General features: G+C 32.6%; 1 protein-coding gene across 1 annotated transcript; it reads left to right on the top strand.

Annotated features, from left to right (window-relative positions):
• Nucleotides 1-564: 564 nt before the first annotated feature.
• Nucleotides 565-993, top strand: LOC114342300 (uncharacterized). Its single transcript, XM_028293104.2, has one exon. It carries the CDS (start codon nucleotides 565-567, stop codon nucleotides 991-993), a length of 429 nt encoding a protein of 142 aa, XP_028148905.1.
• Nucleotides 994-25,262: the final 24,269 nt, after the last annotated feature.

Below are 25,262 nucleotides of genomic sequence, written 5' to 3' on the forward strand. Positions count from 1 at the left end.
CTACTAAAATTTTAACTTAGTACCTGAATAACCAGTTATTTTTTAAAATAAAATATCTTGTATCTACATGCTATTGATTTGATTATTTATCAGCACAATAATATTTAGTATGCAATAATTTAAATAGATTATCTAAGAATACATTTTTAAATTCAAACATTTAAACATCATGAACCGTTCCTCGATTTAAAAGTCAACGTGGCCTCCCCTAAACGCGAGCCGCTTGGACGAATCCATTCTCCTCGTCTCACCTCTCCCACACCGCAACTCGCGTCAGTTCGCGTCATCGCCGAGCAGTCGCAGTCGACTCGAGCACATTTTCGATTCCACCGTTGAGAGTGATAGTCGCAATCGCGTCCGTCGTCGATTTCAAAACTACGATCAGTGAATTTGTTTATGGATATTCATCAATCCACACCAAGACTGTGTTTTTGTTGTTCCCGAACTGTTGTTAGTGTGTGTTAGCGACGATACGCGAAGTCTTTTGTGCCAGAAATTTCGGAAATTCGCCAATATTTGTGTGAATTTGGTTGCATAACCTCAAACGTAAACAAAACGCAAAACATGTATTATAAACCCATCGAGCTTGTGTCGTCCAAAATAACGCCACATTTCTGCAGACCAGAAATAAGAAAGGTCAAGAGAGTTCTTTTCGAGCCTGTCGACCACATCGCCACTCAGAGATTCGTGGAGGAAGAGTTGGAAAAAGTCAGAGTGACGAAGTCAGAAAAATGGAACTTCGACTTCCAGCATGAACGATCATTGAGCCCAAGCGGAGATTACCAGTGGAAACCTGCGACTCCTGTTAAAAAACAACCTTTGAGTTTGAAACATGCCATAATTGAATTCGAAGGTCAAGATTTATACCCCGTTCCTGGTGATATTATCAGACCTATTCCTATTATGCTTTCATCAACGCCGAGAAAAGAGGTGACGTCACCCAGAAAAACGCATCCAAGAACCCAACCACAGCGTCTTATTACCGGTGAGTAATTTATATAAATATATCTACTTTCAATTCTAATTAGACTTTCGACCATTAGCGTCGCAGAGAGTTTGTAAAAGGGTCTATTTTGATACCTGTAATCTTCCAGATAAACAAGAATTCATGATTTCATAGAGCAAAAATATTTGGGAATTACTCTGGACTATTTATTATTTATTCAGAATATGGTGAATATATAATAAATCACTTGAATATATAATATCTATCTGGCATTAAAACTTCTTTGTTTTGATCACCTGACCTAGCACTTACAGAGATATCTATTAATACCAACGAATATAGACGCACATGCGTCTATTACTATTGGTCCTATTATCTTTTACTAATAATTGTGATATTACTATTATCTTTTGATTGTCATCTATGTTCAACTGTGGATTTTGTAATCCACTTGTTTTTGTTCCACTTAATATTTTTCTGTAATATCTTTGGTATGATTTTATTATAATATTGTTAAACACTATAGAGAAATTTAATATTCTTCTGAAATATCTTCGGTGTTAATTTATTTTCGTCCTTGGTTTTAATCTTCCATTAATACTCAGTCTTATATCCATTAAAAGCTATAGAGGAGAATAATAGTATGTATCTTAGTAGTCTTAGTCTTAGTAGTCATCCTTGACCGAAGATGGTTGATTGGGTCCTCGGGTAGAGTTTCACCATGTTCCCAGAGGTTTAATCCCTGAACATCGGCGTTTAGCCATTTTAAATTTATTTTAACATAATGTAGATTTAGTTATAATCACAACCATTGTTTGGCTCTGGGGCTATTTTGCAAGTAGTCAAATTCACTGATGATGGACCGATAGGTTTGAAAACGTTCTGATGAACTCATTTTATTGAATCCATTGGGATTCTAAAAATTTTTAGTAAATATACCTTTTACATAGAAGTGGTTTTTACTTCATGTTCCAGTTTGAATAGTATGTATATTCGAATTCATTCTAAACCAAAACATTATTATGGTACTTAGGTACTGCCTTTGAAAGCCATCTCCTTTTGATTATTTTGGCAAAATAATCAAATGATTTGAATGTTGTTTACAGAATTCAATAATTTTTAAAAACATCAATTTAAGATTTCCTGCAACATTTTATATATCTTGTTTTTCACGCTCCATTGTAATTTTGAAGTGTTTTATATAATAATTTTCTTTGCATACATTTGGCCATGCATTTGGCCTACATTTTTATTTCATCAGAAAATGTGCTATGTGCTAATTACTAAAACTTGTTGTGTTAACCATTCCATATAAATAATATAAAAGGAAGACAATAGATTTTTGCCTTTTTTAACTTCTTTTCTAAGTTTTGTGATCTTATTTTGTTAGCCTGCTTTGGTCTCTATACTAAATTTACAATCAAGATGCAGTAGGAATAAACAAACCAAGGCACGTTAAATGCTACTAAGAGCACTCCCGAATCATCATTTACAATCTATAATATACAATATACATTGTAAATCCCAAATCATGATTTCCAAAGTTTATACATTGTAAATTATGATTCGATAGTGCTCCTAGTAGCATTTAACGTGTCTTGCTTTGTTTATTTCTACTGCATCTTGAATTTAAATTTAGTATAATATATTGTTTTGGTTTTATTACATTTCATTTTTACTTTTTGAAATTAGCTTGCCAATTTTACAGCTTTATTTCAAAGTTTTTAGGTCTTTCCTCACTGCTTCATGAATTATCAAAGTGTATTATAACCTACTTTAAGTGCAATCTGCTGTGTTGTAGTACTGTGTCGATTTTTTCGTATTTTTTGCTCATTTTTCCCAATACTTCCGTGTTTGTTTTCTTCTTTGTCCATGCTATTCTAACCATATTTCTGTAAAACCACATTTCAAATGACTGTAGCTTCTAGCTTATTTTTATGTGTTCTTGCTTCTTGCTGCTACACGTAGCAATGACTGTAGCTTCTAGCTTATTTTTATGTGTTCTTGCTTCTTGCTGCTACACGTAGCATCTAAGAGCGCGTAATCTCAATTCTAATCTAAGGTCATTTCTGTTCAATTCTGTTCAATTGTTTTCATTTGTACAAGCGCATTTCTTGCTCTTTTAACCTGGCCATTGTTTGGCCATCACTATTTTCTGAAATTCAAGTTCTCAGATATTTGTATTTACCTATCAATCCTTTCTATATGTACATTTTGTGATCCTAAATGTATGTTTGTTTGAATATTTGTTTTTTCTATTATCATATAATTTATTAGTCTTATTTATATATCGATTTTTAGTCCATATTTTTCACAGAAACTGATTTGTTTAGTAGCAAGTAGTTGGAGTTGTTCAGCAGAGCTTGCCATAATCACGGTGTCATCTGCATATCTTATGTAATAGTTCTTCCGTTAATTATTATTCCTCCACTTTCAGCTATCAATGCTTCCTCAAAAATGGATTCACTATATATATGGAATAGTACATGGAATAGTAACGGATACATAATAAATCCCTCCTATCCTAATCTCAATTTCTGAACTTAGTTCGTTATCTATTACATTTTGTGCTCTTTGATTCCAGTTTAGGTTTGTTATTATGTATTCGTAAGTCTCTTTGCTCTATGTTTTTTGTCTTTAGAATTTGGATTAATTTTTCACTTACGTCTATATTTAGTCCAAAAGATCAAGTTGCATTAAGTTGTCTTTTCCATTTTGGGACGTATTCCTACTTTGCGGCTTTTTGGTATATTTCAGAATGGTTTTTGTTCGATAAAAGGAGAAGGTAGCCTCTTCTGTATCAAACGTGTGGGCAATATGGTTCCTACCAATAATTCCTGGTATCTATTAAATTTATTTTTCTCCTTTCCTATTAATTCTGCTGGTAGTAATATTTTTGCTTTTGGTTTTCGCTTTTGACCTATCGTTGGTAATAGGTAAGTACCCTTTTGATTTTACCGATTTGGTTTTGTGTTAACACACTCATATCTTATTTTGTGTAGTAATTAGTATTAATTCTCAATATTGCATTTTGCAATTATGTCAGCGGGCGTCTTCATGAACCCTTTAACCTTCCAGAGGGTTAGTCAGATCATTATCATCATCTGCAGTTTTGAGTCCACTGCTGAACATAGGCCTCCCGTAGATATTTCCATTGCATCTGAGCTTGAGCACCCTTAATCCAGTTAAGCCGGAAGCGCTTGATGTCGCCCGACCACGTTGGAGGACATCCTCGATTACGATAAGCATCCTGTCTAAAAGATCTAAATTCTATTTGATTCTTATTATTTTCTCTTAATCAAATTGCTAATATTTGCATAGGTTTTGGCTCTTGCGAACGTACATATCTACTTATCGTAGTAAGTACGCACCTCTCTTATTCCGATCAATATATCTATCTATCTATCAGCCTTGCGACATCCAATATTGGACATAGCCTTCCCCTTCGTTACGATAAGCATCCTGTCTAAAAGATCTAAATTCTATTTGATTCTTATTATTTTCTCTTAATAAAATTGCTAATATTTGCATAGGTTTTCGCTCTTGCGAACGTACATATCTACTTATCGTAGTAAGTACGCACCTCTCTTATTCCGATCAATCTATCTATCTATCTATCAGCCTTGCGACATCCAATATTGGACATAGCCTTCCCCTTCGCTCCTCCATCTTTCTCTATCCTGAGCCATGTGCATCAATTTTGAGCCGGCTTTGGTATTTTAGGTCATCTACCCATCTCATCTGTGGTCTCCCTCTCTTTTGTTTGTATGTCCATGGTTGTAATAATTTTATTCCACCTTTCGTCTTTTTGTCTAATAGTATGACCGGCGAATTTCCATTTTAGTTTAGCTGTTTGACGAGTACCATCCTTAACTATTGTGATATTTCTTACCCAGGAATTCCTTTTTCTATCTGACAGTCTTATGTTGAGCAAACATTCATACAGTATATTCCGATCAAACAAACGATAATTTATGTATGTATTCATATTCATAATTGTTATCTTTTGACTATTAACAATAAGTATTTCTCGAAGAAATATACATAAACCTTGATTTTGTGGAAGTGTTCGAATTTTCGCTTTAACGAAGTCATTAAGATAAAGGTAGCAGTTGTTATAGATTATGTTGTTTTTAAAACATTGCGATGAATCGATCGTCAAATCAATAATATACGACCTTGCATTGTACTACCATTTATTAAAATATCTGATGAATAATTGCTAAATTGAACATAATTTTGAATACAATTCGTTATTGATTGCTTCTCTGGTTTAAGTGCATATCGCTACGCGAATACCGGCAATTGTCGTGCCTATTTACACTTTCGTAAGCGCAATACAATTAATTATCTGTGCCTAATCATGTTCTTGATAATATGTTAATTGGTAGATAGTCGGAAAAATGAAAGAATACCGATGAACCATCACATCAATCACTTATTTTGTATTTGCTGTCTTTTTCTAAAAAAAACGTTTGTTATTTATAGAAAAAGACAGCAAATACAAAATAAGTGATTGATGTGATCGTTCATGGGTATTCTTTCATTTTTCCGACTGTAGTTATATTGGGTCCATGGGAATACGTAAAGGTACGTATCCACTAGTATCCCCTACTAGTTTTATCTCTTTTTATTACACAACTTATTACGTTTCCATATTTTACGTTGTTTTACCGGTTATTAGCACGCTTATCACTGTACATTTTAAGCTTCTCTTCTCGTTTTTCTTTGCATTTTCGTTTCACTTCCAATAAAACCGTGGTTTCATTGGGTTTGTTTCGTCTTTTTATTTGATAATATCCTAGTTATTCCTTAGCTTCTATATCCATTGCATTTAATTTTCTCTATTGGCTCAGTAGGTATTCATCTGCAGTGTATTTTTTATTATGGAACATGTCAAAACAAAATGAAATACTGCAATACTGGACAGAGACCAGTGACAAGTCAAAGTGCTGTGCCGTCAAAGCCTTTCTTCGTACAATAATTATTGTTGTCCCCGATTTTCATCTGTTTGGTATCCTTTCCTAAAAAATTGATTGTACCTACTTTATTTCGTACCTACTATTGTACAGTTTAAAACATTTGAATCCCTTTTTGTCTTTTGGTAGGTATTGCATGACATGTGACATTAAGACACATTTACTAATCAGAAGACTCAATGTTAATGCCTTAAATGTTTTTCTGGTGTTATCCTTGTTAGAGTTTGTGTGACTTCAATAATAATTTAGAAACATGTCTTTCAATGCTGTCACTACTTTTTTATCAACAATTGAAACATTTGTAGGTTAAATGTTAAATCAGTTTTTTCACTTTTATGGCTTTTTCAGTTTTTTTATGGCATAGACTTGGGTGTCAATTTGGCAGTTACAACTTTTTTTTCCTATTCATACATAAAGAAGGCAATGAGGTCCTTAAAGTTCCATAGCAAACTCTTCCACAGCTCTCTACTCAGTTCAAAAGCTACAGCTTTTGAACAATTTTATTTTAGAATTTTATTGACTACAATACGACAATAACCATTTTGCTAACTATAGACCTAATAGCTCAGTTGCTATTAGGTCTTAGCTTACCAGGCCAGACTGCCTGGGTTCGATCACGACAGACACCAGAAATTTTTCCATCTATAAGTTAACTGAGCCGGCATGGTGTTAAGCGAAAAATATTAAATGATGTTTTGGAGGTTTTGAGTATTTGTCCTATCATTGTCAGGAATTTTTTGTCTCAGATAACTTTTCTTAGGAAAAAAGTACCATCAAATGTCAAATCATCTTGTCAAACGTATTTATATCTGCATAGATCGCTATTAAGTATTGCCCTGTGGTCATTATCACCGAGTTGTCAAATTATGTATATGTAAAGCAGAATTTGATCCCTGGTTGTGCATTACCTCTAGCAAGACGCGCATAACCTTACATGTATTGGGTAAACGATTACATAATCTAAAGAAAGAAGAAGAAGCAGAATTATATTCCTCGACAAATGCCAAGACAATTCGGTATTCAGTAGTAAATATACGATATTATGTAGTTTGATTTTTCCCTTTTTAAAACTTATAATTGTTGGTATTGGACAGAGATGGTATTGCAGTTCCATTATATTTTTTGAGTTTATTTGAAAACTTAATTGCACCATTTCTGAATGTTCTAAAATTGGCATCCGTTTTCGTGTATTACAATATAGGCCAGGGCGCATCTGTAAAAATATTAGTACATTTGGACGTTGAGGTGACTCAAATTTTTTTGCAGAAATTGCTTGAAAATAAATAACAATATTTTAGTTATCCTCCCTCTCAAAAAGGTCCGGAACATTGTTTAAATAATCAAAATGTCAAAAAATTAAGGAAAAATTCGATTTTTTTCTTCGTTTTTTGATTATAACTCTAAAAGTATTCATTTTAGAGAAAAGTTGTACTGACATAAAAGTTGCGTAATTAAATTTCCTACAATATAGAATTAGTTAAAAATTTAAAAAATAGTCACCCTAGTTGCAAAATAGCAATAATTGCGAAAAAACCATACAAAAACAAGGATTCGCATTTTACGTTTTTCAACCATTTATGCTACACTTAGGACCTTCATATTTCACCCAGAAAATCTTTACGATATAGTAAAACAATACTGTAAATTTCATTAAGATCGGTTCAATAGATTTTGCAAAATAAATTTTGCAATCCAGCTTTCGCAAAAAAATTCATTTTTTCAAAATGTTACAGGACTGAAAATAAGCAAGTTGAATTTTTTTTGCGTATAGAAGTGTACTGTACCTTTTATATGCAATTTTGCAAAAATAAAATAGATTAACACGACGGCGTCAGGAATTTTTTTAAATAAACATTAATTATTGGTGCTACGCGCAGGACAGCGGATAGTTTGCTCTGATTGGGCATTCCAATGACCTTTGATAATGATTGATACATTTTAATTTTTATTACATTTCGATATAAATAAATAAATTTGTGTTTTGCAAAATAAAAACACATACACTATCCTTTGAAATAACACTTTTATTAGCAAAAACTTTCTTTGTTCATATATTTTAACTTAGAGAATAAAAGTTTATTATTTTCAAACATATGCAATTGTTTAAACAATATTTCACAAACAATAATAAAATTAGTTTGATTTTTATGGAATTAAAATATTAAAATACAACAAAATAGAGAGCAAGAAAATAATATATTAGATAAAGATTGGAAGACATTTTGGTGGAAATGAATTTGTGTGAATCGAACACCGCTGTCCTGCGCGTAGCACCACAAATTAATGTTTAATTAAAAAATTTCCTGACGCCGTGGTAATTAATCGATTTTAATTTTGCAAATTGCAAATAAAAGGTGCAGTACACTTCTATACGCAAAAAAAATTCAACTTACTATCTGCTTTATTTTCAGTTCTGTAACATTTTGAAAAAATGAATTTTTTTTGCGAAAGCTGGATTGCAAAATTTATTTTCCAAAATCTATTGAACCGGTCTTAATGAAATTTACAGTATTGTTTTACTATATTATCGTAAAGTTTTTCTGGGTGAAACATAAAGGTCCTAAGTGTAGCATAAATGGTTGAAAAACGTAAAAGGCAAATACTTGTTTTTGTATGATTTTTTCGCAATTATTGCTATTTTGCAACTAGGGTGACCATTTTTTAAATTTTTAACTAATTCTATATTGTAGGAAATTTAATTACGCAACTTTTATGTCAGTACAACTTTTCTCGAAAATGAATACTTTTAAAGTTATAATCAAAAAACGAAGAAAGAAATCGAATTTTTCCTTCATTTTTTGACATTTTCATTATTTAAACAATGTTCCGGACCTTTTCGAGAGGGAGGATAACTCAAATATTATTTGATTTATTTTCAAGCAATTTCTGCAAAAAATTTGAGTCACCTCTTAACGTCCATCTCAAAACAGATGCGCCCTGGACTAATATCAATATATTTACAAATACTGCTCCAAAATTAATATTTCGTAGTCAAATCCGATACAAAATAAATTTTTTCCACGTCCCATAAATAAGTTTACAGATTTCACATGTTCTTGATATTTTTTTGAGTTATTTATAACACGGTTCTTATATAATTGCTTGTTGTACACTAAATATAAATTGTCACGCCTCTGTGCGATAACTGTCGAGTGTTCGCTGCTATCCGGCAATTTTTGCGTCACCAAGGTATAATATAAAGATGGCCGAATAAATATTTGTTGTTATTGTCATTGTTATCTCCCGTTCTGTTCAAATTGGGTTATTAGTGGTAAGCTTTGATCTTTTTTAATTAATGATGTGATACATCGAACTGTGATATCTAAAATACAGAGCTTTTGATAAAAAAACACGTCGATTTTTGTAATAATCGAAATTAATATGTAATCATGTCATTGTTGGTTTAAAAAAATGAGGCTCTTGTAGATGATGTGTATATGGATTAAATGGGCGAATGCTATAAATTTCGATGGAAATACATATTTCTTCACAAGTGGGAATCTGTATAGGTTTGATTATAATGATACGGAACCTTACATTTTTATATAGGGTGTCCCAAAAGTAGCGGAACGGTCGGATATTTCTCGAAATAAACATAGTATCAAAAAACTGAAAAATACGTGTTCAATAATTTTCAAAAATCTATCGAATGACAAAAAACACGATCCCCCACCCCACTCCCTAGAGGTGGGGTAGGGGGTAATTTTGAAATCTTAAATGGAAATCCCCAGTTTTTATTTCAGGTTTAGATTTTAATAATATTTAAACGTTAATAAAATTATTTTTTCAATTTAATTGTGGCTTATTTCCCATCTAAATAGTTAATCATAAAAATGCTACAAGGAAATAGCTTCAGAACAACATTTAGATTTCTTACGTAAAAGTAAGTAATTTTTATTCGAGACATTTTTTGCACTATCCACAGATGGCTCTATAATCGAAAAAACAAACATTTATCCTGATGTTATAGGTAAATAATAGAAACGGTCTAATATCATGAGGAATACACTTCCAAATGAAAAATAAAAAATACCATTTGCTGTCCCCTGTCCGCCTGTCGTACGCCTCTGGTAATAGCCGGAAACCTGTTTTTAACATAATTTCATAGGGTGTATAGTACCTACACTTTCTACCAAGTATGAAAAGGATATGTCGAATAGTTTTAAAATACTGAGCAAAAATAATTTTTAAATAAAACACCCTGTAACTTAATAAGGAGCCATATTTTAATGAAGTGATTTTGGTTAAATCTTAATATTTTGAGGTCTAGAATCGACAACTCAGAGATTGGACATTCTTAATGAAACCCCCTCTATAATCAAAACTATATCTTTTACTATAAGGAAAAAAAAAGAAGAAGAAAAAACGACAAAAAAAATTTGTTAATTAGTGAAAAATTCCCAGAAACCGCATTATCGGAACCGCATTTCAAAATGTTTAATCCCCGTGACGTTATTAACAAAACAAATTATAAACAAATTAGAACAATTTTCAAATGTCATTTTAGAGGGGAATTAAATTGAAATTTGAATTTATCAATACATTTATCGAAAATATACATAAAAATAAAAGTAACGAGGTTTTACACAGTTTTATATTCTTTTGGTAACAACCGCGTTTTTGCAATTGAAAATATAAAAGTAACGTTTGATAAACAAATGAAATATCGCATAAATTATTAAATATTTTTTAATCAATTTTTTTTGCTTAATACTGGTAATATAGCTCAACTTCTCCTATCAAATAAAATAATTTATAGTGCTTATTTAAAACGCAAAAAATACTTTTTTGCAAATTTGATTTTTAAATTTTATATATAATTATTTAAATAAATTGTGGGTCAAATTTAATTTAGTAAGTCTTAGGTGAAAGATTTGTCCTTCAGCTTTGTAGAAAAAAACCCTAAAGACCTTCATTAAAATGTAAATTACCTCAGCAGTTAAAAAAGTAAATATTGTGCAAAAATGACCCCTTTTTAATTATTTAAATAATGATCCCCTTATATGATTTGAATACTTTCTTGAAAATATCTTTTGTACTCACCTAAACTTTGATATAAAATTTGTTCCAACCTGTACGAATTTACATTTCGATTTACATGTAGTGTAATCTTATTTTACTAGACTAAACAACTAGGTATCTTACAATCGACAATAGTTAAAAAAGATTAATTCTAAAAAAATTCAAATTACGGGGTGAATTGAAGTGACCACTGACTTAGCCAGTGGTATCCAATAGACGCCGGTAGGCTGCGTACGTACAGCGTGTATTGGAGACCATTGGCATACTTTCCGGGATATTCAACATAACACAAAATTCAACATAACAATAACACACATTCTACAAAAATCCAAGTTTTCATCACTCTCTAAAAACAATGTTGGAACCAAAGCTATCTTTGGACTAATCCCCAGTTAGCCCAGTCGGAATACCATTTGACCTTGCATTAGGAGCTGCCCCCAATTTTATTTTTCTAATCTTTAGAGGGGATCAATAGTAGTATAAATTTAAAATCTCGACTGAATTTGACCGTTGCGTTAGCCGCCATCTTGATTTTAAACGAGAACCGTTTTTGCTCAATATCTCCTCCATTTTCAACTTTTTGACAAAAAATATAGAAACTGAAATTGTTGAAAATGTAATTTTCTATAATTTGGTTTATTATAATTTTTTTCGTGCGGTCCATATTTTCCGAGTTATGGGGGAAAAACAGTGACAGTTAAAGCATAATTATTGATTTATTGAATTATCTCGGTTATTACTTTTACACCAAATTTTGACCTATACAAAAATGAAGAGAATTAAATTTGAACAATTTTGATCTCTTTCATTTTTTTGATAAAATCAATATTTAAGGTAGTACACGTATGCGGTAAAGACGCCAGCGTAAGACCCGATTGATTTTAAAGCAATGGTTTTTGTTCAATATCTTCCCCATTTTCAACTTTTCGACAAAAAGTGTAAGGACTGAAATTGTTGCAATTACGATTTACATACTACAATTTTTCGAGAGAACCAGTGGCAAGTCTAAGAGGGGGGAAATGGGAAAATTCCCCCCAACGGGGTCCAAAATGAAAAAAAAAATTTTGATATATTAAAATATGTTAGCTGACATGAAACTTAATTATCGACAGACAAATTCAACCAATAAAACCCGCTAGTTAATAAAATTAAGTGAACTTAATGCATATAAGTTATTATTTATGTCTTTTATGTACTTAGTTTCGTTGGTGTTTCATTGGAAGTTTCAAAAATTGTATAAAATATAATTCTCTTAATTTTTGTTTATGTACAATTATGTCGTAAAGTTAATAATAAATGAGACAATTCAATAATTATGTTTCTCCTCCGCTTCCACTATAAGCTCTTTAACTCGGAGAGTATTGATCGCATATAAAAATTGTGGAAAAGAAATTGTAGCAAATTGCGTTTCCAACAATTTTAGTTCCTACCGTTTTTGTCGAAAAGTTGAAAATGGCGGAGATATTAAGCAACAACGGTTCTCCTTTAAAATCAATATGGCGGCTAATGCAACCGCGGAATTCAGTCGAGATTTTAAATTTACACTACTATTGATCTCCCCTAAAGGATATAATTATAAAATTTGGGGCAACTCGAAAAAAAGATTCAATTCAGTAATTATGCTCCCCCCACCACTTTTTACTATTTTCCCACTGATCTCGGAAAATATCAACCGCGTGAAAAAATTGTTAAAAAGAAATTGTAGGAAATCATATTTGGAACAATTTAAGTTGAAAATGGCGTAGATATTGAACAAAAACAATTGCTACAAAATCAATCAGGTCTTACGCTCGCGCCATTATCGCATACATAATACATACTACCTTAAATATTAACTTTAGCAAAAAAATGAGACACTAAAATTGTGTAGAATTCAATTCTCTCTATTTTTGTATGAAAACATTTTTGTCGTAAAACTAACAATAAACGAGATAATTCAATAATTATGCTCTATTTATATGTAACTGTCACTATTTTCCGCTATAACTCGGAAAATATCGATGGCACGAAAAAATTGTAAAAATAGAAATGATAGAAAATTACATTTTCAACAATTTTGGTTGTTATACTTTTTGTCGAAAAGTTGAAAATGGCGGAGATATTGAGCAAAAACGGTTCTCGTTTAAAATCAAGATGGCGGCTAACGCAATGGCGGAATTCAGTCGAGATTTTAAATTTACACTACTATTGACCCCCCTAAAGATTAAAAAAATAAAATTTGGGGCAGCTCCTAATGCAAGGTTAGGCCTGCTGTTATTCGTCTAACCCTACTGGACTAAGTAAACTGTAGACCCTTCTGCTATGGCTCTACTTTTTTTAATTTACAAAATTAATTATTCTAATGTAATATTGCTAAAATATACTTACTAAAATATTTATTACGGTTAATTTGACGTCATTGAAATCGATCCTAGGACATCATTATCGTCAGATGTTACTTCCTTATTCGCTAGGATCAGTTCTCGTGTGTTTGGTTGGTCACAAGTATACCGTTTTTCAGACTAAGTACATCAATCTTTCATTCATTAATCTTAGTCCGAACCCGAATTATTATTACTGGATCACAGGGTATGAAAGACCATGTTCATAAATTAACGTTATCAATTTCATTCGGTAGTTTGTTTTAAATTGTTGATGTTCTCCCGACAAGAGACAAATGACATTAAGATAAATTAATCATTTTGTAATTAATGGATCCCTTACGACCAGTATACTTACAGAATATAAAGAACATCTGCGATTAAGTTTTTATTTACTTTACTTATTCTTTTGATTTTTTTACATTAAATAAAATAATCACAAATAGAAATAAGAGAATTATGTATTTTAACATTCAAACGTTCCAAGAAAAACGGGAACAATAAAATTAGTCAATAACTAATACATAAATTTTGTACTCACTTGCTTGAATCAAGGAAGTGTAGCGTGAAAGTAGTATGTCAAAGTGTGCAAAAATTGTCATCATCCGAGCTAATGGTCAAGAGAAGATAAAAAAGTACCACTACTTAAGGTCATGTGCATGAGCACCTTAACAATATCTAGCTGCATTACAATGTATAATCATGTATGCGTACGCACTACATTGGTTGTCCTCCGTACAAAACCCAAACAGAAGAACGGCCACACAAACGATAAAAACACAAAACATTTTTTTCATGGCGTGGACATATATTATCCAACCATAATGGCCGAAGAAAAATGTTTTATAGATAATCATTCTGGTCAGTCAGCTATTTCTCTTCTGCTATGATGGTTGGGTGATATGCCCATGCCATCAAAAAAGCTTTAATGTGTTTGTAACATAGGCGTAACCAGCATGATCCTAAGGAGGGGTTACAACTACTGGAAAGGGGGGGTTACAACTACTGGAAGGTCTCTGAGGGGTATGATGTTAAGCGTATAGAGCTAAAGTCCATCCCAATGCGGACTGGGACGTTTCGCCGTCGAGCCACTTCGCCGTCGGCCGTTTCGCCGTCGCCATCCCGGCATTGGTTAAGTTTACAATAACGTGATACCATACTAACTTTTTTTATACTAAATGTTAGTGTAAATAAAATGCTGATGTTGGTAGTTAAACCAAGTTATATTTTCGTATTCAACTATACATTGTTTTCGTCTGAAAAATAAAATATTTACAGTATTAAAAATATGACTATTACCAGATTCCCGGAAATAAGCAATATTGAGAAAGGGGATTTCAATTTCAATTGTTTTTACTGTATCAAAAATAAAAAACTTCATTATGTAAAAGTGTTCGAAATATAATCGTTGGAAAACCATTCAAAACTTATATACAAGTAATGGCGACGGCGAAATGGGTCGACGGCGAAATGGCTCGACGGCGAAACGGCGACGGTGAAATGGCGACGGCGAAACGGCGACGGCGAAATGTCCTAGACCCATCCCAATGGGGGTGGGGTTATAACCTCCAAAACCCCTCCTGGTTACGCCTATGGTTTGTAACGTTTGTATGGCTGTTTTTTTCTGTTTGGGGGTTGTACGAAGGACAACTGTAGTAGTGCATACATACGCTTAAGTAGATGATTAAATATTGTAATGCAGCTAGATATTATGATGCTTATGCACATAGCCTAGTATTGGTTAAGTAGTGGTCTATCTTCTGGTATATCTTCTATTGACCATTCCGATGATGACAATTTTGTCGAAAGCGCTTAGCTAAGGAAATAAAACATTTTACACGCTTCGACATACTATTTTTTCACTTCCTTGACAATAAAATTAACATTAATGTGTGTGTTTAGCCGAGATAATAAAAAACACTTATTAGTTCGATAATTTAGAAGGTATAAGTATAACAAAGGTAACCGAATTATGTCCCATGGGAATAATAATGTGAAATTTGTATGACTTACTCTATTTACCATGAAACGTGTTTGTTTGGGATTTAAAAAATTTACATACCAACAACTATCGGTCATTTTAGCACATATTTCATTAAAGTTATACATATTTAGATTAGTCATCTGGAAATACTCAAGGGTGAATATATCCATTGTTAAATTTGTTTTTGTGACAATTATTTGAACATCCCAACATATCGGAGCTCTATTAATATCTGAGACTTTAGTTGGTATTTGAATTAAATAATAATGTATGTCTGTCATATATCTGGATTGTTATCAAAAAGTTTATGTATGAAGCAAATAGGTACATGAACCCGAGCTCTATCGATTTTGGGGTTAGGAAAAACCGTTAGAGGAACACCCTCTCCTATCGTCACATGTTTACTAGATTGAGCGTGCACCCCCGTCTCGCGGCCTAGGGCTTTAATGTGTTTCGATTGTTTTGCATCTGTCTGCTATGCCGATACAAAATAATAAACAGCTGTGTCAGAAGCACGATGCGATGCTACTATGTACGTCACGATCTAGCTGGCGATTTTGAATATATGCACATGTGGTTTTCTCATACGAACGCACAAGCGTGAATATAGGGGTAGTTATAGTGATGTAGTTTGGTAATTGTTGACGTGTATGCTGCGTTTTATGCCAATTTGATTTGTACGTAAACGTTATTCGTGTTAAAAAGAGAAGACTTTTCAGTTAAATCGCGGTACATACTTATCCTGCTAGACAATTTTATCGAAAACTAAACTTGCTAAAAGAGTTCATAATGTACTTAGTCGGTTCACTTAGCTTGGAAATAGTTTGACGTGTTCACTTCAGGTACCTCCATCTTCTTTTCCTGAATCTTCTTTACAGGCCACGCTTTACCTCGCAACACCAACGAAGATCTCTCCACACTCTTGTTTAACACAGAAAAATAAACAAAATAAACTGATAAATCGACCAAGTACAAGAAGATCTGAAAACACTAGAATCTAAAAACTGGAGAGCGACATCAAGTCGGAATACATGAAGACAACTGTAATCAGTGCTGTGAGGCCAATGTTGATGATTGTGTCGTAGCTAGTGATGTGAGTTGTAAAATTACATAACTTACGTTACATAAATTACACGTAACTTACGGTAATATTACATGATACCCGTAACTTAATGTAATTTATGTAATTTTTGGAATTTACGTAATTTATGAAATTTAACGTAACTTATGATAAATTTACATAAATTACCGTAATTTATGTAATTACTGGTAAAATTACATATATTATGGCAACTTATGCGCGCGCAATTGTCGTAAGTGCGGTGCGCCGGTGCCGGCGCGCGCGAACCAGTGGGTGCTATTACGCTCGTCGCTCGTTAGTCGTTCCTTAGTCTGAGTCAGGCAGGTTATGTTTACATTTCTGTTATTGTATGTGTAATGTGTATGTATAAGTTAGTTTTCGACTGTTCTTTCTCTATTCATTCACGCAGCGTTGGTTACTTTACATTTATTTATAAGGAAGCACAGAAACTATAAGGTAAGAAATATATTATTTCTACAAACAGCAAAACACGTGCCGGTGATGTCCATAGCAACCTTAGATTGGGAAACACAGGGGCGGGCCTATCGCATATCGACTGTACGTTAAATCTAACGCGCGTCATTTTATATGTGGCTACAGTACTTAATTCTGAATTCGGTTTACCAAGTTTTATTCGATTTTTTAGATTAGTTTACTGTACAATAACTATAAGAATGATAGGAGCAACGGGGTACTTGTGCATGTAGCATGTGTAATTGAATTACACTGACATAACTTACTAAATAAAAAATTTTGATAACGTTGAGGGCAAAATAATGTAGTTGTCCGATCCAGTATTCTGCTTATTCGAATTTCATTAAATTGTTACACAGATTCAATTTTAATCTTTCTTCTATTTAAGGATGCCTAACAATTTTTTATGCCCTCGTGCCCATCAAATACTTTGAAAAATAATGTTTTTTCCCTTCTTAATGTTTAAGTCTACCTGAATATTTTTTTTAGGTCATAAAACATGGTGAAACGTAAGACAGATATCTGGCTTTATTTTGAAGTGTTACCTGCGGGTTCTTCTAATCAAAAGACCATAAATGTGAGGTGTAAATTTTGCAAGAGTGTACATGCAAAAAATGCTACAAGAATGAAATCTCATCTTCAACAATGCACTTATGTGCCGCATATGATAAAACTTAAATTCAATATTTTAACTCCAAAGTCAAAGGGGAATCACTCTAAATTTCCATTTGAAACATCCATGAAAAAGATCACATCGGCAAAATTGGATAACGATAACACTGATGCTGCTTGTACATCATCAACGGTTTCCACAGCATCAACATCTGCTTCTGATAACATTCATGTGGAAACACCTGTTTGCACAAAAATCAACAGAATACAATCATTTTGTGATCGAATGACACACGAACAAAATAACGAATTGAATATTTTGCTTGCTAGAGCTATTTACACCAGTTCAGCACCACATTCAATTACCGAGAATGAAGATTGGAAATTGTTTTTTAAAAAAATTAGACCTTCATACACCTTACCATCGAGATATATGTTATCAAATCGTCTCCTGACCGAAGAGTACGAGCGAGTTGAAGTTCAAGTTAATGATAAAATTAAGCAAGCTGACAATTTATCATTGCAATGCGATGGTTGGTCCAACTTGCGAAATGAAAGTGTAATTAATTTCATTGTTACAACACCCGAACCGTTATTTGTCAAATCAGTACTAACAAAAGCAGAGAAGCATACCGCAGAATATATAACAAAATTAATGGTTGAAGTTCTGGAGGAGTATGGACCTAAAAAATTTTTCGCTATTGTGACTGATAACGCAAAGAATATGAGGAAGGCTGTGAGACAATGTGAAGAGATGTATCCCCATCTTGTATCATACGGCTGTTTAGCGCACACATTACATTTATTGTGCAGCGATATTTTGAAATTATCTTCAATAGAGACACATTTGTCACATATTATACATATCGTTAAAACTATTAACCAGTGTCAAGTACTGAGAGCTCAATTCACAGAAATAAGAAATGAGATGAAGTGTGGAGTGTCTCTTAGCCTACCTGTAAAAACAAGATGGGGTTCACATGTAAAATGTCTTCAAGATCTGACTAAATGCAAGTCCGTCCTACAACGTCTAGCAATATCTCCAGATAAAACAATTCAAGATAGAATACGCAGCGCAAAAGCAAATTTACTTGATGAAGGATTCTGGATAAATTCTAGCGCTCTTGTTGAATTGCTTAAGCCAATTACTGAAGCAATAACACGTCTTGAAGGAGATTCTTCGTCAATTCATTTGGTTTGTGAAACTTTCGCGAAAATCGGTAGTAACATATCTACTCATTTAGAATGCGTGAAACTAACGGATTGCGAAAAAACAGAAGCGATGGATAAATTTATATCAAGGAAGGAATACGCCCTTCAACCGATCCATTTTGCCGCAGACTTACTAAACCCTCGGTCTGTTGGTGCAAATTTATCATCAGCCGAAAGGATTGAAGCGATGAAATACATTACTACTATGTCAACCACGACCACGATAGAGATTGGTGATGAAGGAGTGTCAAAGATTACTGAGGATTTAGGAAACTATTTAGCTAAAACAGACTTTTTTGGCGAAACATTTTTATGGAACATACTCGATAATGTCTCTTTGGTTACATGGTGGAAAGGATTTTGTGGACATTCATGCCTCTCCAAAGTTGCAGTCAGGATATTGACAATGCCGTGCACTTCTGCGGCAACAGAGAGAAGCTTTAGCTCCCAGAGCAGCATTCATACGAAGAGAAGAAATCGCCTAACAACTCAAAGGGCAGCAAATTTAAATTATATACAATATAATTCAAAATTGCTGAAACGTTCACGACAACATCACATACAAAGTCAATATCCTATAGAAGAGACTGTACAGAACAACGTTTCGATAGAAGGTAGAAACTTACAGAAGGAGATAGAAGTAATTGAAAACCATATTTCCGAAGAGGAAGAATTAGACGAGGTAATTTTAAATTTAGGCATTTTTTAGATATGTGATATGTGCATGTGATATATGCAGTTTGCTTCTTTTCCGATTTTCCAATGCATTCCACCGTTTTCGAATAAAAAATTATAAATCTTATGTTTTCAGACAATATCATCATGGCATTCAAATACAACAGGAAATGGAAATTCCGACGATGATTTTAATTTTGCTGACTTTGCAATGACCGATGATGAAATTGATCAAAGAATGGAAACTAGGGAACAGAGACCAGCACGCATTTTGAGACAAAGCAAAGTGAACATTTTAGAAAACGTCTTAATGAAATCGGTAAATTAGTGTAAACACATACATATTTATTGTTTATATTCCAAAATTATCAATTTCAGGGTAAAGGCACAGAACAACCCCAAAAAAAAACGGAAGTCGAGAAGGATACTTCAGATGCCGAAAACAAGGTAGTTAGATCTGTATATATTATATTATAAACCCATTATTTTTACTCTCTATGTTTACACTTTCCTATTTAATTTCAGGATGCAGTTCTGGATTTGCCGGAGATAAAAAAAATTACACAAGGCTCATTGGAAGAGCAAACAATTGAAACTTCGACGTTTTATAACAAGAAGGTCTCCAGTTGTCTGCGAAAAAGGAAGTTGTGATTTATAAAAGCCGCTTAAAACAAAACTAAAGAACCTATGTTTTCATTTCTTTATTATTTGTATGTATTTCTTATCCACTTTTCTTTATTTCATAAGTATGTAGTTACTTTGTGTTTATTATATTCAATATGAATGCAAACAATTGATTTTTTAATACAATGAACATAAATTACATAAGTTACATAAATTACATCTGGTTTGTAATTTTTGGGTAATTTTACACGTGTAACTTACAATTTCTGAAATTACACGTAATTTCACATCGCTAGTCGTAGCTATTGACTTGCTTTCGTCTTTCCTTCAAAGGCTATTGTATGTGGGCATATTCGTCAGTTTTCCTAGAGACTAATCTCATTCCTTTTTTGTTTATTCTTCACTCAGTAATTCTCTAGACTCTAGGATACTCATTACTCATGGATGAGAATAGAACGCTACCACAAGTTATATTTTTAGGAGATTTTTATTTTGTTTGGGTACTAGATATCGTACTCATTTCCTTCTACTCGAAATAAAGCTAAATGTATATTATTAAAAAAGCTAATTATTGCTATTACGTAAATTTTTACTATATTCAAGTAAATTCGTTTTTTCTTAAATGCTTCTTTAAATATTTGGCTTCTGTAATGAATAACAGTATTTTTCGCAATTACTTGCTAAACCCAGCGGATTTTTATCTGACTCGGCATTTACTATTCAGATGGAAAACAGATACAGAATCAACTAAACCGTTTTAGACCAGTCATTAGCAGAAAAAAAACTGTAAAACCGTGGAATTTTGAGGATCAACACCGATTTTAAGGAAAATTTGGATTTAAGCTCGGTTGACTCTCTTCTTCAAAATCTACCCTGTGCCGAAGCGGGATTCTGCCCTGGGGGTGAAAACAACCCAATCTAGGGGATGAAATTTTTTTTAATCAAAATAACTATGGAAGTCGATACTTTACAAGTTATTAGCGACTGAAATTATGTATGCATTTTTCATTGAAAAAACTCAAGTTTTTCGTGAATAACTTAAGAAAATTTAATTTTATGGAAAAAATCATTCAGAACAAAATTGTAGCTAATAAAGAAACAAAGAGATTCGCTTCGAAAAGAGTTATTGCTCTTTAAAGCACGGTTGTTTTCGAAGAACATTGAAATGGAGAACTTTCAATCTCAAATAACTCGAATGTGGTGCAATTTTTTGGGAAAACTTGAGACACATATTTTAAAGCTCATTAAAACACCTTTCAAATGAGCTCTTACAAAAGTTTTTTGCATTAGAACTTACTTACTGTTGACGAAAATAAAGTCGTTCCCTGCTTTTTTTTGAAATGTAACAGTTATTGAACCCTCAGTATTACAATACTAATAGAAATGAATAGCTTCCGACTTGAAATTACCTTCATTTAGGTATAATTGATACGATCCATATGATTTGATCGGTTTGGAATAGTTAGTTTAGAGAAAATAGTTGATTAAATCGAAAATGACATTTTTATAATTAAAAATAAATGAATTTTTCTTAAATAAACCTAAAAGTATTCATGATAGGTACAAAAACAAAAAAATCCAAATTTTCAGTAAAAAAAATCGTACAATTAATGTTTGAAACATTTTTTCATATTTTGAATACTTTTAGATTTATTTAAGAAAAATGCACTTTTTTTGAAATTATATAAATGTACATTTTGAAAAAAACCAGGAAGCGACTTTGTTTTTGTCATAAGTCAGTCAGCTCTTATGCAAAAAACTACTATCAGAGCTCATTCGAAAGGTTTTTTAATGAATTTTAAAGATTTTTTTTTGTTAAGTTACCCTTAAAAGTTGTTTCAAAAATTGCACCACATTCGAGTTATTTGAGATTGAAGATTCTCCATTTTGAGGTTCTTCGAAAATAACCATCCTTTAAAGAGCAATAACTCAGTCGTTATTGGGTTTACACAGGTCTTTTCGACGCGAATCTCTTTGATTTTTTATTAGCTACAATTTTGTTCTTTATACATTTTTCATAAGGTTATTCATGAAAACGGTTATAAAACGTGAGTTTTTTCAATGAAAAATGCATAGTTTCAATCGCTCATAACTTGGAAAGTATCAACTTTGCAAAAGAAATTTATAGAACAAAATTTACTCAGAATTGGACAATCTATCGTCTTCATAGTTATTTTGATTGAAAAAATTTCATCCCCTAGATGGGGTTGTTTTCACCCCCAGGGCAAAAGTCCTTTTCGAAGTAGGGTAGATTTTGACAAAGGTTATAAATACTACCTAAATCCAAATTTTCAAGGAAATCGACCTTGATTCTCAAAATTCCACGAGAAAAGGACTGTTGATTGGACTATTTTTATTGTTGACCCAGACATCTCGTAACGCAGAAGTGTCCTTGAATCTTTCCCGCCATCTTTATATCGAGATTGTTGATTAATTATAATGGTGCTATTCATTAAAAAACAGTTACCGCTGAATTTTAATTTAATCTGTTTGTCCATTGTGTATAATTCACAACAATGTAACGAGGATGAACTAAAAAGTGCACTGTCTTATCACAACAAACACTTTTAACGCCAAATGAGTTTTTAATTACCGAAATATTAGCCTGCACTTGCCAGACTTTCATCAACAAAAATTTATAGTCCATTTACTCACGCGTTTTGCTCCGAATTTTAAAGAATCGCTTTTTATGCGAGCTTCCTAGCGACCCCATATGTTATAAAATCGTGTATTATTAAATATTTCGTTGTCGAAATTCTTTTCACTCATTTTATTAAATATTGGACATTTAAATTTTGCTACACAATCTCATTTGGGGTCGCGACCCATAGTTTAAGAAGGCCTGGTCTAACCGATTGTGTATAATTCACAACAATGTAACGAAGATGAGCTAAAAACTGCACTGTCTTTTCACAACAAATACTTTAAGACCTAATGAGTTTTTAATTGCCTAAATATTGGTCTGCACTTGCCAAAATTTCATCAACAAAAACATTACAGCTGTCCATTTTTTATTTAAATGGTTTGGTCATATCCATTTGTTTGTTAGACAATTTTAGAATGTGACAGCTGCAATTTTTTTGCATAATATGGTTTGTATGTTTTCTTCAGTGTATTAATAATACTAACATTAACAAGGTTCTACTTGTGGCATGCCTAATTTAGATACAATGTTTACATGGGGTTAACTTAATGTTCACTACATGTGCGAAACTAATAATAGTTACTTTTAAGACCAGGAAAACACAACAATTTTTTTGGTAAATATTTTTATTTTATAAAAAATGCTGTTTCTTAAAAAACAACGGAAAAGAAAAAGCCTAGACAGATCATAGATATGCGTAAATTATATTGGGGTGAAAATGGCGGAAGAAAAGGAAAAGATACGTAAGCACATAAGACAAGAGGAAGCCAGAAGAAGAAAAAAAAAAGGATATACGAAGGCAGACGAATAAAGAATTGGTGATTAAGTTAAGGAGTGCCAAAATGAAGAAATGGTCGTGCAATGGGAGGAAAAATAGACGAAAATACAAAAAACTAAAGGACAAATATGGAAGAAAGCAGTAAAAAGGTAATGGGTACAAGTAATACTCATTTAGAATGTTCTGTAAGTTAAGTACAGATGCTTGTTGTTATAAAGTATTTTCAAATTAAGAATCTATAACTGTCTAGAATTTATTACGATAAACAATATCCGTTGGCCAGCTTTTTTTTATTTATCTACAACTGATTGTGTTGGACAAGTGTCAACAAGTTTTTAAAAATCTTGTTTAAATAAATTAAAAATACGACCTGTTATTATTAAGGTATAAAAATAAACAATTCAATAAACATGATAATGACTAATCAGAACCTCAAAATATTTTGATATTTATAATGTCAACGAAAAGTAATGGAAGGTTAGTTACTAAACAGGAACTGGTAGAATTATTTTACGGCTATGACATGCTGTCGACAAACAGTATGAAGGAATATAAACAAAAACAATAAATAGTACTGCTGTTGGTTGCATAGTAGGAAATAGGTACGGTCTCAGTGGTTTCTAATTATTATTTGCCCTGTCTACGATCATTATTTTTGTTTTTTCGGTGTTGATCTTCCTCTTCTTCTTCCTCTTCTTCTTCCTCTTCTTCTGGTATAGACATGACTGTCTGTTTTTTCAATGTGCCTCTAGAAGTTGTCGTTCCATCGTTTTCGTGGTCTTCCCACTGATCGTCTTCCTACTGGGGAACCGTCTCTCGCTGTCCTTATACTCTATTTGTTGTCATTCGGCTTATGTAGTCATTCCATTCTACTCTTCTGTTTCTTACTCGGTTATTAATGTTGTCCACCTTGCATCTCCGTCGTATATCTGTACTTCTAGCTCTGTCTCATAGCCTTACCATCGATTTTTCGAAGGGTTTTCATCTCCGCTGTTTCGAACAATCTTTTTGTCCTCTCTGTGTCGGGTCGTGTTTCTGCCGCGTATGTCATTATTGGTCTGATGACTGTTTTGTAAATTCTGCCTTTCATTTCTTTTCCGATATTTTTATTTCTCCATATTGTGTCATTCAGGCAACCAGCGGCTCTGTTTGATCTGAAATCCGAATTCTTTGCTTATCTATATCTTATACCCATGCCACACAATGAAAAATAATAAGTACCAACTAATAGGGAAAGGATAGATCGAGATCGTACTTAAAGAAGAAAAATAGGTACCAATGACTATTTTTTTTTTCTTTTACTAGATTTAAATAATGGTAAGATCAGCCAACACCAATATGTTATTATTTAAATTTATTTTCTTTTTACGTTTTTGTGATCAGTCTCTCGAGATTTTAAGTGTTTACATGCAAAGGTAAATATGATAATTTCACTGAACAAAAATTCCCGTGAGATTCTTGTTTGGTTTTCATCTATTGGTAAACTTTGAAGAGTAAACAAACTCATAACTTATTAATATTTCCGCTTGTTAACATTCTTCCCGGTTTTGGCCAAGAATACCGTAAAATAACAGTTTTTTCTTGTGATAAATAGCAAAATGTTTCGGTGTATTACTATTAATACCTAATAGTCCGGGAGGTAGCGTTAAGTTTGACCGGAGCATTTTAGAATGGCTGTTTTTTTTTATATAATCAGTTGTTCCAAAGCTTATTAACAAAAGATGTGTCAGCTGGCCCAAAACCGGGGCTTTTAGGCAAGAAGAGATAAAATATGAGTAGAAACGATACAACTTATGTTAAATATTTATCACAGGCAAGTCGGGTTCGATTCCCGGTGTCGGAGATCCTTTTTGTTATTAAAATTGTCATTT

This window comes from Diabrotica virgifera, chromosome 3, assembly GCF_917563875.1.
Source record: "Diabrotica virgifera virgifera chromosome 3, PGI_DIABVI_V3a".
Lineage (NCBI taxonomy): Eukaryota > Metazoa > Arthropoda > Insecta > Coleoptera > Chrysomelidae > Diabrotica > Diabrotica virgifera.